Below are 12,762 nucleotides of genomic sequence, written 5' to 3' on the forward strand. Positions count from 1 at the left end.
TTGCACATTCTCCCCGTGTCAGCGTGGGTTTCACCCCCACAACCCAAAGATGTGCAGGTTAGGTGGATTGGCCATGCTAAATTGCCCCTGAATTGGAAAAAAAGAATTGGGTACTCTAAATTTAATTTTTAAAAAATAACTGGACGGAAAGATCCCAGAATGGAACCCTGGCTCATAAGTCCTTAACTGCTACTTTAAAAAAAAAATCTAATGTAGAGGAACAGAGTCACATGACTGCGAATTGGTTTGAACAAGAATAATTTTAATTAAACATGAAAGATGAACTATAGTACAGTTTCTGTTACTCCTCCTTTACGTTAGTAATCACACACAGGTTTTAAGATTAACACGAATGACAAAGTACGCTTGAAGTTACAATGGTCTCATTAACATAAAGTTAGTGTCTGCGATTTATCCTCAGAATTTCTCCCCCCGCCGATGATTGTCATATAAAGGTTTCCAAACTCCACTCCCAAAACACATTTGAAAATCGTCTCTCGTAGTAATATTTTTACTTTGCGGTTTGCATTCCAGACTTCAGTCAAGAATTTACAAATAACACTTTTCCAAAAAGCTTTTGCTTGACAGTGCCTCCATTCCAGGGTTTTGTACCAACCCCGTTAGGATTTATTTGGCTTGTCTGTCTTCCACTGTAACACAAATTCCGATTTCCAACCAAACATTTTGAGATTTGTTTCCGGCAGCATGGTGGCGCAGTGGTAGCACTGCTGCCTCATGGTGCCGAGGACCCGGGTTCGATCCCGGCCCCGGGTCACTGTCCATGTGGAGTTTGCACATTTTTCCCCGTGTCTGCGTGGGTCTCACCCCCACAACCCAAAGATGTGCAGGTTAGGTGGACTGACCACGCTAAATTGCCCCTTAATTAGAAAAAAAACACAATTGGGTACTCTAAATTTAAAGAAAAATAATTTGTTTCCAAGAAGGTAATAAGCTATTCCAAACTTAAGAATTGCTTTAGAGACCTTTCTTGAGCATTCTCACCAACCAATTCCGGCTCAGTTTTGTGACCTGAAATGAACAGTACCCGGTCTGCTCCCCGTTCCTCTTTGTTTCTTTAACTTCAGACCAGGCGGAAACTTTTCTTCATTTCTCTAACTTGCATAATGAACTGCTCGTTAGATTTCTGTCACTGGCTTTCTTAACTATTAGTCCGTTGTATGTTTTTTCTCAGAGCAAAGCTGAGAGAGATGTTGTATCTCTAGCTGCTCATCACCAACTGCCTCTGGCTTTCAACTAAAACTAAAGGACAAAGAAAGCACTCCCGCTGTCTCTGCAATGGCCTCTAGCTGCGAAGCAACTATAATTATTCTTCATGTTTAGCTCTCTATAAAAACTATAGAATCCCAGCAGGAACTGAAACCAACCCCCACACATTGTCCATAATGAAATTTAACTATAGGTTCCTTTCCAGGCACAGAAACATTAAATGAAACCTCCCTAAAACTAGACCTTTTTTCTAATGTTTACCAATACACATACCAATCCCATAAAACTATCTTTGGTTTCTGAACACACACAATGAAATGTCCTCTATGAAATGTGTAAACCACAACCTTGACCATTCTTGATCCCAGAAAAATGGGAGGTGCTGTGATCTCAGGGAGTGACTTCCAGATTTGAACTTCTTACTCCATTTCTCCCACAATGGAGAGGCTCTCTGTCGTGGCAACAATCCAGACCAAAAAGCGAGAGAAAAATATATGATAAAGGAGGGTGGAGATAAAGGTAGAGGTGGCAGTGTTGGAGGGAAGGACCCTACTTCCTTCTGCGTCTCCCCCATCCCCGTGATGTGATGTCTCCTCTACGAGAGGCATGTCCAGGAGCAGATGTCTCTGCATTGGGTTGCTGCTGGCCAGAAGGTGCAGGCGCTACAGTCCGAGACAGAATCTGCTTCATTTCATTCAAAGTTTCATTGCTTCTTTGCAGAAGCTGACAAAGAACTTCATTCTGCTGCTGAAGAATCTCTCTGTTTTTTTGCAGATTCTGGCTTACCTCCATCTTAAATTCAGTCAAAGCTTGCTGAAGGAACTTAGAAGTGGCCTGATATATCTCTGAACTTTGAACCCGTTCCAGATGTAAGCTCTCAAGAGGTTTCAGATCATCTTCATTTTTCTCAACAGAAACATGGGCCAGATGTTGCCTATGTTGCTGAAGAACCGTATCATTTCTTTGCAGATTCTGGCTAACCTCCATCTTAAATTCAGTCAAAGTTTGCTGAAGGAAGTTAGAAGAGGCCCGATAACTTTGAACCGGTTCTTGATGCAAGCTCTCAAAAGGTTTCAGAGCATCTTCATTTTCTTCAACAGCAGCATGGGCCTGATGTTGTCCGTGTGCTCGTGGAGATGACAGAGCTTCTGCTCCCAGAGCCGCAGGTTCCTCACTTCCGGAAGGTTCTGAGCACCCTTCCTCCGCCACAGCAGCCAGATCATCACCGGGTTCCTCCTTCACACAAGTCACAATATTTAACTTGAACTCACCAACACTACCTTCCAAATCAGACATCTTAACCTCCTGACACTCCTCTCCCTCCTTCACTGCAGCTGCCATGCCACATTGCTGTGAGGTATTCACCTCCGTCCCTTCCTCATCAGCTCTTTCAGGAATCTCGGACGCTGCTGCCGACTCTCCTCCATCACCATCTGATGTGTCCATGGACACCTGTGTATCTGTCAGAGGAAGAAAATCACAATTATTATCTTTTATCACATAAATTAACTCTGCTCCTGATGGTTTAAACACTCAGCTGCTGACATCACCTTCGTTCATCCCCATATCTGATCCACCATTGGTTATTGTGGGGTTGGGGAGGCCAAACAGCTTCCTCGTGAATTCCTCCTGTTCAGTCAGCTCCTTGATGTATGGAACTTGCTCTCCAGTCAACGAGTGCTCCTGAGTGTTATAGGCCAGTTTTACCTAAAGGAAGAAAAGATGAAAAATAAATCATGGTCCAGAAATTACTGTGCTGTCTTGTGACACATTTGATGAGTGGAGACAGTTTTCAGCCTGCACCCAAGGGGACTTCTGACTAGATATCAATCTTATGACAAAGTCAGAACCATTTCCAATGCAACTGCATTTTACAAAACCTCATAAAATTAGTTTTCCAAATCTTGTGATTGTTCTGCATTTTCAATTCCAAAATTATTTAAAGTCTAAAAAATGAACATATTTATATATTTAATGTTTAGATATTTCCCTCTTTTCCATCGTAGGTTAACTTGTGAATGAGCAGCAGCTTCTGTACAAATTGATGTCTTCATTTGGTGATGTTTGGAGATCACCCTGCGGTACGGAGGCACAGCGGTTAGCACTGTTGCCTCACAGCACCAGGGACCCGGGTTCAATTCCAATTACTTAAATTGAGTAACTGGAGTTTGCACGTTCTCCGCATTCATGTGTGGGTTTGCTCCGGTTGTATCATTTCTTTCCCCACAGTCCAAAGATGTGAAGGTTAGGCGGATTGGCCAAATTGCCCCTTAGTCCAAAAGGTTAGGTAGGGTTACGAGGATAGGGTGGGACGTTGGCCGAGGTAGGGTGCTCTTTCCAAGGGCCTCCTTCTGCACTATAGGGATTTTTTGATCTGGTCAAAGGTTAAATTGATCTTTTTGAAACGATTGGACTGATGGGGAGAGGTTTGAGACAGATGCTGCTGAGACAGACAATGCTTTGGAAGGACAGCTCCCCTGTGTGAGCACTGGAGGGTAAACAACATAGACAACTCTGTGTAAGGGAAGGTGAGCCGCAGTATGAATGAGCTGGTATCTCATGAATGAGGTGATAACCTTGAGAATGATTTGTCACACACCTCACATACGAATGGTTTGTCACCAGTGTTCGCAGAGGGCTGATTAATCATAGAATGATTTGTTGTATACCATACATGTGACTGGTTTATCTCCTGTGTGAATGTGTTGCTATGCGCAGGGGGAAGGTGATTTAAGGAATGATTTGTAACATACCGTACATATGAATGTGTCAGTGTATGCAAGAAGCCAATGATTCCGAAAATAAATTGTCACACACCTTGCATGGGAACGGTATCTCCCCTGTGTGAATCCTCTGGTGTGCCTGAAGATGGGACGATTGGTTGAAAACTTTCACACAAAAATCACATTTGAAGGGTTTCTCCCTTGTGTGAGTGCGTCGATGCTGACGTAGGATCGATGACTCTGAGAATGATTTGTCACGCACCTCGCATTTGAAGGGCTTCTCCACGGTGTGAATCCTCTGGTGTATTAGAAGATGGTAATTTTGGTTGAAAGTCATCGCACAAACATCACACGTGAAGGGTTTCTCCCCGATGTGAAGACGTTTGTGTTTACTGAGGTTTGTTGACCGTGTGAATGATTTGTCACACACCTCACATGTGAAGGGTTTCTCCCCTGTGTGAATCCTCTGGTGTGACTGAAGGTTGCAATTTCGGTTGAAAGTCATCTCACAAACAGCACACTTGAAGGGTTTCTCCCCGGTGTGAAGACGTTGGTGTTCACTGAGGCTTGATGACCGTGTGAATGATTTGTCGCACAGCTCACACGTGAAGGGTTTCTCCCCTGTGGGAATCTTCTGGTGTGACACAAGATGGAAATTGTGGTTGAAAGACATCTTACAAACATTACACCTGAAGGGTTTCTCACCTGTAAATGCGTTGGTGTTTACAGACTGTCAATGACATTGGGAATGATTTCTTGCACACCTCACACATGAATGGTTTCTCCCGCAAGTGAATGGTGCCTCGGGAGATTCCTAGACATCACAAAACCTTCATCGCAAATATCACAACTGAATAGTTCCCCTTGTTTGTGTTAACAGTAGTTGTAACAAATGCACCTAAGATCATCAAATGAGTCCCCGATGCACGCCTCACACTTGAACAGCCTCCCACCTGTAGGAATGAGTCAGTGGTTCATGAATGATTAACGCTCTCACCACACTTGGAGCCCACTCACACTTCTTCTCAGCCTCACCCTGACCGATCACCCACAGCCAAACCTTCGGAAAGGTTGATTCTGATGGAAAGTTCCACACCACTGACCAGTTTCAGATCTGATGATATGTCAAAGCTCCCTGACCCGACCGATTCACAGATGATGGTTTCACTGCCCAACCTTCTCTGTGTTGAGCAATTCTGTGAAGGGACTGGATGTCATCTCACAGTTGTGCAGTTCATCTTTGAGTGATGGTCAGGATCTATCTGCGGTGTCTATCCTCTCTGTATTCTCTGGTGTCATATGGTGCAATCCTTCTGTAAAACAGCAAAAAGAAACATGATTTCCTCCAACTCCCTCTCCTCCTTTGCTGAAGGGGCTGACTCCTCAGTTAGAGACTGTAGCACAGCGAGTGTCAGTCTGCTATTCCCCTGTGTGGGGATCAAGTCCTTTCTTTTTCCTGACTTGACTGTCACACAGCCTCTGCTTCCAGCAGGGACACTGGACAGTGCCCCGGAACAGAAAATGTGGCTACTTTCTTTCCTCCACCTAGATTCCCATTCTTCCCAGACACTGTGAGGTCAATGGAAAAGAAAGTCGGGCGGAGTAAAACAGTCCATCAATTCACCATTTGCTCTTGTTGTTCTGGCAAAGACCAGTTTTATCCTCCGAGTATGTGTTTAACACAAAAAGTACGAGACTTCTGGTGGCGCGCTCGTTGAGAAGGGGCTTCCGTCGGTCCGAGATAATTTGGCCTTTTTTGGAGGTTTCCCCATTGTTTCGCCGATTGGGATTTCTTCGGCTGTTGGGGTCTGAGCTGGGCGCTGGGTCGGGCCGGTTTGGAGCCTGTGAGGAGCCCCACTGGAGTATCCAGCGGCCGGAGGAGCAGGGGGCATCGAGCTCGAAGTGAGTGGTGGGGGCAGAGCTTGGCACAAGGCGAGGCCAGAATCCAGGACACGATGTAGAGGGGGAACAGAGCACGTTGGGTAGCCCCCCGCTGAAAATGGATGTTTGAAGTCCGTTCCCAGGGGAAGAAACGTTTTATTTTTGAATTTTAAAAAATATTTAAAAACATTTTTTTATTTTACTTTTTTATTTCTATTTTATTATTTATTTATTTTAAGATTGAAGAATGAAGGGGGAAAATAATAAACCGTTAAAGAATGTCAAAAACAGCTCTGAAGGGAGGAAGTGCAGGTTCGCCGTCGAATGAGAGGACCAGTAAAAGCGTTGACAAGATGGCGGATATCGGACTGAGTGGTAGGGTCAAACTACTTCAGTGGATAGGATGACCGAGGTGGTAGCTGTGGAGCTGGAAAAGCAGTTTGCGAGGCACATGGAGGCGTTGAGGAAGGAGATAGCGGTCGCACTGAGATCATTGGTGGAGGAGGCAATCGCCCCGGTGAGGGTAGCTGTGGTAAAGACATCGGCCGAGGTGAGAGAGCTGGGCGAGAAGATGAAGGAAGTGGAGGAGGTTGTGCCACGGCACAGCTACCAGCTCACCTCGATGGGGGACGAGCTGCGGAGGTGATGGATGTCAACAGAGGACTCCGAGCAAAGCTTGAGGACTTAGAGAACCGCTCGAGGTGGCAAAATCTGAGAATTGTGAGCTTGCCCGAAGGGGCAGAGGGCTCAAGGCCAACAGAGTACTTTGCTAAGATGCTGGCGGAGTTGATGGGAGAAGGTGAAGGCCCCTCCCGGTATAAACTGGACTGAGCTCATCGGTCATAAGGCTGAAACCCAAAGTAAGTGAGCCGCCGAGAGCAGTAATTATCTGCTCCCATAAATACCACATGAAGGAGAAGGTGTTAAGCTGGACGAAGCAGAAGCGGGAGGTGCAGTGGGCTGGCGCTGGAGTTCGGATTTACCAGGAATTGATGGTGGAGTTGGCGAAGAGACGAGCGGCGTTCAGCCGAGTGAAGGCAGCAATGTACAATTTGGTATGGTATACCCGGCAAAGCTGAGGGTGACACCAACAACTTTTATTTTAAAACATTGGAGGCGGCTGAGACGTTCATGAAGGCAGAAGGCTCGGGACAGAAGTGAGGAGTGGAGCTGGAAGAGAGATCGTGGACTGTGATTGGGGAGCTGGAAACTGTATAAATGTTCTAACTTTCTTTTTCATTGACCTGTATTGTAACTTACTTCACATTGTTATAGAGTTTAAGTTTTTGTTTGGTTTGATTGGCATTTTTGTTGCGAAGGTTATTGAATTGTATGGGTTAGATTGTTTTTCTTTTGGGACTGGGTGGGAGGGGACGGTATGGTTTTGGGGGGGGGGGCGGGGGGCACCCGCACTAGCCAACTAAATTTGGCTGGTGAATGGAGCTGAGGTGAGAGGAGGGCTGCGGACATTGGAGCCTGGTTAGCAGGTTTCGATGGGCCTACGAGGTGAGAAGGTGGGGGGGAGGGAGAAGAGAGGATCGATACTGGGTGAGATTTCTTCGAGGAGAAGTGCAGGGGGGGGTTCTGGGAGGGGGTTTGATGTTAATAATGGAAAGGGATGGCTCATGGGGCAGGGTCTGGTGGTATGATGATGGTGGATAAGAAGGGATAATGGTGGGGGGCTGAGACACACCCAGTTAGGATAGTCACGTGGAACGTGAGGGGGTTGGGAGGCCCAAGTCAAGAAGTCAAGGGTGCTTGCGCATCTTAAAAGTTTGAAGGCCGATGTAGCAATGTTGCAGGAGACTCACTTAAGGGTGAAGGATCAAGTGAGACTTAAAAAGTGCTGGGTTAGTCGGGTGTTTCACTCTGGAATGGACAGAAGGGCTAGAGGGGTAGCGGTAATGGTCAGCAAAAGGGTACAGTTCCAGATGGAGAAGGTGGTTGCAGATCAGGGAGGTAGGTATGTGATTGTAACAGGGGCGCTGGAGGGGAGGTTAGTGACGCTGGTTAGTATGCATGGTCCCAATTGGGATGATGTGGGATTCACGAAGAAGGTGTTTGGGGCCATCCCCGATTTTGACATATACGAACTGATGAGGGGAGGAGGGGGGTCAGGAACTTGGTGCAGGAGTCAAGGTTGGACAGGTCACAGACGCGCTCGCTGGTCCCATCAGGGGGGGGGGGGCGAAGGCGTTGGCTGGGCTAATGGTAGAAATGGGAGGGATGGACCCTTCGAGGTTTCTGCATCCGAGGAAGCGGGAGTACTTGTTTTTCTCGGCGATCCATAAAGTGTGCTCGTGGATCAACCTTTTCATGGTGGGAAAGGTGCTGCTGGCTGGGGTTAAGGGGTCGGAGTACTCGGCAATTGCAATATCAGATCATGCTCCGCATTGGGTGGATATGGTGCTGGAGAAGGGGGTAGCACAGAGACCAGGTTGGAAGATAGATGTGGGACTGTTGGGGGAGCGAGAGTTCAGTGACAAAATTGAAAAAGTAGTCAAGGAATATGTAGGTTTTAACTGCACGGGGAGGTGTCAAAGTTGTCTGGGAGGCTCTAAAGGCAGTGGCGGGTTGTGAGATGATCTTGAGGCTAGGCTAGACAAAGAGGAGAGGTTGGAGCGTCAGAGGGTAACAGATGAGATGCTGGAAGTAGATAGCAGGTATGCAGAAGATGGGGACCCAGCGAAGTTGGGAAAGAGGAAGGAGCTTTGACCGACTATCTACCAGGAAGGTGGTATGCCAATTGAGGCAAGCAAGGGTGCAGTTTAAGAACATGGAGATAAGGCGGGTCAGCTCAGGAGGGAGGCTGCGGCAAGGGAAATTGTCCAGATGCGGGACAGAGCAGGGAAGTTGGTGGAACACCAGATCAGATTAACAAGGTCTTCAAGGAATTCGATGAGAGGTTGTACAGGTCAGAGCCACCTGGGGGAGGCAGGGAGATGCAGGAATTTCTAGATGGGCTGGAGTACCCGAGGTTAGCGGCTGGGGGCAGGGCTTCATTAGAAGGGGTGACAGTGGAGCAGGAGATAAAAAGATGCGATTGGGAGGATGCAGTCGGGGAAGGTGGCGGGGCGGATGGGTTTCTGGTGGAATATTGTAAAAAATTCAAAGATAAGCTGGTACCGCTGATGGTGGGAATGTTTGAGGAGTTGATAGGGAAGGGGATGTTACCACAAACTTTGGGGCAGGCATCGATTTTCCTGTTGCTTAAAAGAGATAAGGATCCGACAGAGTGTGGGTCATATAGGCCCATATCACTTTTTCAACATAAATTTAGAGTACCCAATTCATTTTTTCCAATTAAGAGGACAATTTAGCGTGTTCAATCCACCTACCTTGCACATCTTTGGGTTGTGGGGGCGAAACCCACGCAAACACGGGGAGAATGTGCAAACTCCAAACGGACAGTGACCCAGAACCGGGACCGAACCTGGGACCTTGGCGCCGTGAGACTGCAGTGCTACCACTGCACCACCGTGCTGCCCCCATATCACTTTTAAACGTGGACTCAAAGATATTGGCAAAGGTACTGGCAGGTAGGCTAGAGGAGTGCCTCCCGAAGGTGAGAGATGAAGATCAGACGGGGTTTGTGAGAGGGAGGCAGCTCTTTTCGAACATTAGGAGGGTATTGAACATAGTTATGGCATCGGCGGAGGGGAAGGAAACAGAGGTGGTTGTGGTACTGGACGCCAAGATAGCATTTGACAGGGGAGAATGGGGGTACTTGATGGCAGTTCTGGAGCAGTTTGAGATTGGACCATGATTTGTGTACTGGGTAAAGCTACTGTATAAGGAGCCAAGGGCGAGTTTCCACACAAATAACATCATCTCGGAATACTTTTCTCTCCACCATGGGACTGGGCAGGGATGTCCTATATTCCCCCCTGCTGTTTGCACTCACGATTGAGCCATTGATCAACGCGTTAAGAAGTTTGGTGGTATAGAAAGGAATAGTGCGGGGGGAGGTGGGGCAGGGGGATAGAGCAGAGGGTGTCCTTATATGCCGATGACTTGTTATTATACGTGTCAGAACCGAGTGTGTCAATAGAGGGAATACTGGAGCTGCTTTGGGTATTTGGGTAGTTCTCGGGGTACAAATTAAATCTAGACAAGAGTGAATATTTTGTGGTGTGTCGGCGGGGGGGGGGGGGGGCAGGGTTGGTGGGCCGCCATTCCGTAGGGCAGGGACTCACTTTAGATACCTAGGGGTGCATGTTGCTCGGGATTGGGGGGGGGGGGGGGGGGGGGGGGGGGGGGGAAGGGCTCCATAGGTACTACATTTCTAGTTTGGTGGGGAGGGTGAAAGTTGATCTTGCAGGGTGGGATGGTCTCCCTGTGTCACTGGCGGGTCCGATACAGGCGGTTAAAATGAATTTTTGCCGCGAGTTCTGTTTATTTTCCAATGCCTGCCGATTTTACTGCCAAAGGCATTTTTTAGAGAGATTGAAAGGATGATTATCTCGTTCATATGGGCGTGCTGCTTTAATGAATTCTATACTAGCGTTGAGGATGGGATTGGTCGGGCCGTCCTTGGTCCTGCCTTCACATAGATTTTGCAGGTCCGCTCCAGGGAGCGATGTTCCTCATCGTCCTAGACGCTCACTCCAAGTGGATGGAAGTCTATAAAATACAAAATATGACAACCCTAGCCACTATCCACAGGCTGTGGCAATCGTTCAGCGCGCACGGGATACCGGAGGTGCTGGTCTCGGACAATGGGACATCATGCACAACTGTGTGTTTGCGGCGTTCATGACCACAAACGGGATACAACATGTACATACCGTCCCTTACCACCCAGCGTCAAAGGGAGTGCTGAAGCGCAGAGTCCAGACATTCAAAATGAGGAAGCAGACTTCGGGGTCTTGGGTGACGCAGCTGGCACATTTCCTTTTTTGTTGCAGGACAATGGCACACGACCCGCTGAGGGTCGCTCCAGCCAAATTGCTTTTGGGCTGTCACCTGCGGATGCATTTGAGTTTGGTTCTCCCGGACACTGGCGGGAAAATCCGCTGGGGACAAGATAGAGCTGAGGCTGAGGTCGGATGGCATCCGCCTTTATGCACCTTCGCTGTAGGAGACCTGGTGCACATCCAAAACTTTGGGGAAGGTGTTACATGTACGCCAGACATCGTGTTGGCCCAGATAGGATTGGTCTCTTATTGAGTGAGGGCACAAAGGCGCCAATCGAATCGGCACATGGATTATCTCCAAGGACGCATCCCTGAGACCCCAGATCAGATTCTGGAGGGTTTCAGAGCAAAACCACCCCGAGTTTGATTTAACCTTCGACCCAGCTGCCGCCATTGGCCCCGGCCACATCTGCTGTGGAGAAGCCGGTTTTGGACTGAAGACACCGAGGTGCTGGACGAAGTCCCATTGAACTTCGAGTCCGAGACTGACATGGACATATTGCCACCACCAGAGCCACTTGTGTCAGTGCCCCCAGCTGACTCCGTGCCGACAACCCCGTCAAGATGCTCCATGCAGAAACACCACTCCCCAGTCTGGTACTCCCCTCCAGATGCCGCAGGCTAGCCCCCAATGGCTGTTCTCTGTCTCAGACAACGAGGGGTTCCTTGGACCTGGTCGCTGACATGGACATATATCCGGGCATGGCGGGGGATGGTGGCTGCAGTGTTATATCCCTCTTGGAGGTCATGGGATTAGGGCTATTAGATTCCCAGTGACCTCTCCTGAATAAGAGGTCCCTGGTAACGAGGGGACAGGGTTTTCCCCTTTAACAGGGGATTAGACCACTAGAATAAAAACCCCGACCTGCTCCAGGAGACTATATCGTAAATAAAGTTAACCTTTGTTTTCTACCTGCTTGGTCAATGTGTGCTGCTTTCGCAGAATCTGCACCTGGGAAACTAGACACACTGCACTCACTCAGACTGCACATCCCAAATTCAGCTCTCACACACAGCACTGGGCAAAACAATCAAATCCAAGCCCAGGCTTTTGGGAAAGGTCGAGGCCTTCAGGTAAAATCTTTAAAGAAGACATTAAAAGACATTTCAATAAATATATCTCTGCCCCTCCCAGATAATTACACCTCACCTTCTCATATTCAGTAATGACCCATCAACAAAACTCAGTCTGTAAATCAGAAGAGAAATGCTTCCAATAAACACTCAATACCCAACACACAGCCAATCAAACAGCTCAGCACAAAGCACCGAGTAAACAGGTCTCTGAGCTGGATCTTCTCACACAGCATAAGGGGCATTTCAACACCCGATTGTCCACAGGATAGTCAGACTGCCTGAACATTAGTATGGATATTGTGCAATGTAATTCTTCTAAATTCTGCTCCTTCACTCACCATCTCCTGACTTGGTTTGGAGTCCCTACAGGAAGTGAAGCAGCTGTGGTAGAGGAAGAGGAGAGAATGGGCAGAGTGGGTGGGCTCTCTGATTGACGTCTCTCACAGCCAATCCAAATATTTCTGCAGGAACAGGAGTTTCCTGAAGTTTGGGAAACTGACCGGGGAAACGGAGGCGACATTGAGCAGCAGATCAGGTGGGGCAGCATAGTAGTTAGCGCAAATGCTTTCACAGCTCCAGGGTCCCAGGTTCGATTCCCGGCTTGGGTCACTGTCTGTGCTGAGTCTGCACGTTCTCCCCATGTGTGCGTGGGTTTCCTCCGGGTGCTCCGGTTTCCTCCCACAGTCCAAAGATGTGCAGGTTAGGTGGATTGGCCATGCTAAATTGCCCTTAGTGTCCAAATTGCCCTTAGTGTTAGGTGGGGTTACTGGGTTAGGGTGGAGGTGTGGGCTTGGGTGGGGTGCTCTTTCCAAGAGCTGGTGCAGACTCGATGGGCTGAATGGCCTCCTTCTGCACTGTAAATTCTATGAAATTAAACTTGTCATTGTCCCATCTAAATAAAACTTCACTTATTGCAACTGCTGTCTCAGTTCCCCTGG

At 48.0% G+C, this 12,762-nt stretch overlaps 1 protein-coding gene across 2 annotated transcripts; it reads right to left on the reverse strand.

Moving 5' to 3' along the window:
- Window positions 1-241: 241 nt before the first annotated feature.
- On the reverse strand, window positions 242-12,298 carry LOC140390138 (uncharacterized). Of its 2 annotated transcripts, none has more exons than XM_072475070.1 (4): window positions 12,163-12,298; window positions 4,045-5,263; window positions 2,778-2,934; window positions 242-2,687 (listed from the first exon to the last, which is right to left on the reverse strand). In XM_072475070.1, the coding sequence occupies exons 2-4, from the start codon at window positions 4,621-4,623 to the stop codon at window positions 1,777-1,779; spliced, it is 1,647 nt and encodes a 548-aa protein (XP_072331171.1). In that variant the 5' UTR covers window positions 4,624-5,263; window positions 12,163-12,298; the 3' UTR covers window positions 242-1,776. The 2 variants fall into 2 exon arrangements, with proteins under 2 accessions (XP_072331171.1, XP_072331172.1); XM_072475071.1 differs by lacking the exon at window positions 12,163-12,298 and adding an exon at window positions 11,898-12,080.
- Window positions 12,299-12,762: the final 464 nt, after the last annotated feature.

Source organism: Scyliorhinus torazame, chromosome 14 (assembly GCF_047496885.1).
Source record: "Scyliorhinus torazame isolate Kashiwa2021f chromosome 14, sScyTor2.1, whole genome shotgun sequence".
NCBI lineage: Eukaryota > Metazoa > Chordata > Chondrichthyes > Carcharhiniformes > Scyliorhinidae > Scyliorhinus > Scyliorhinus torazame.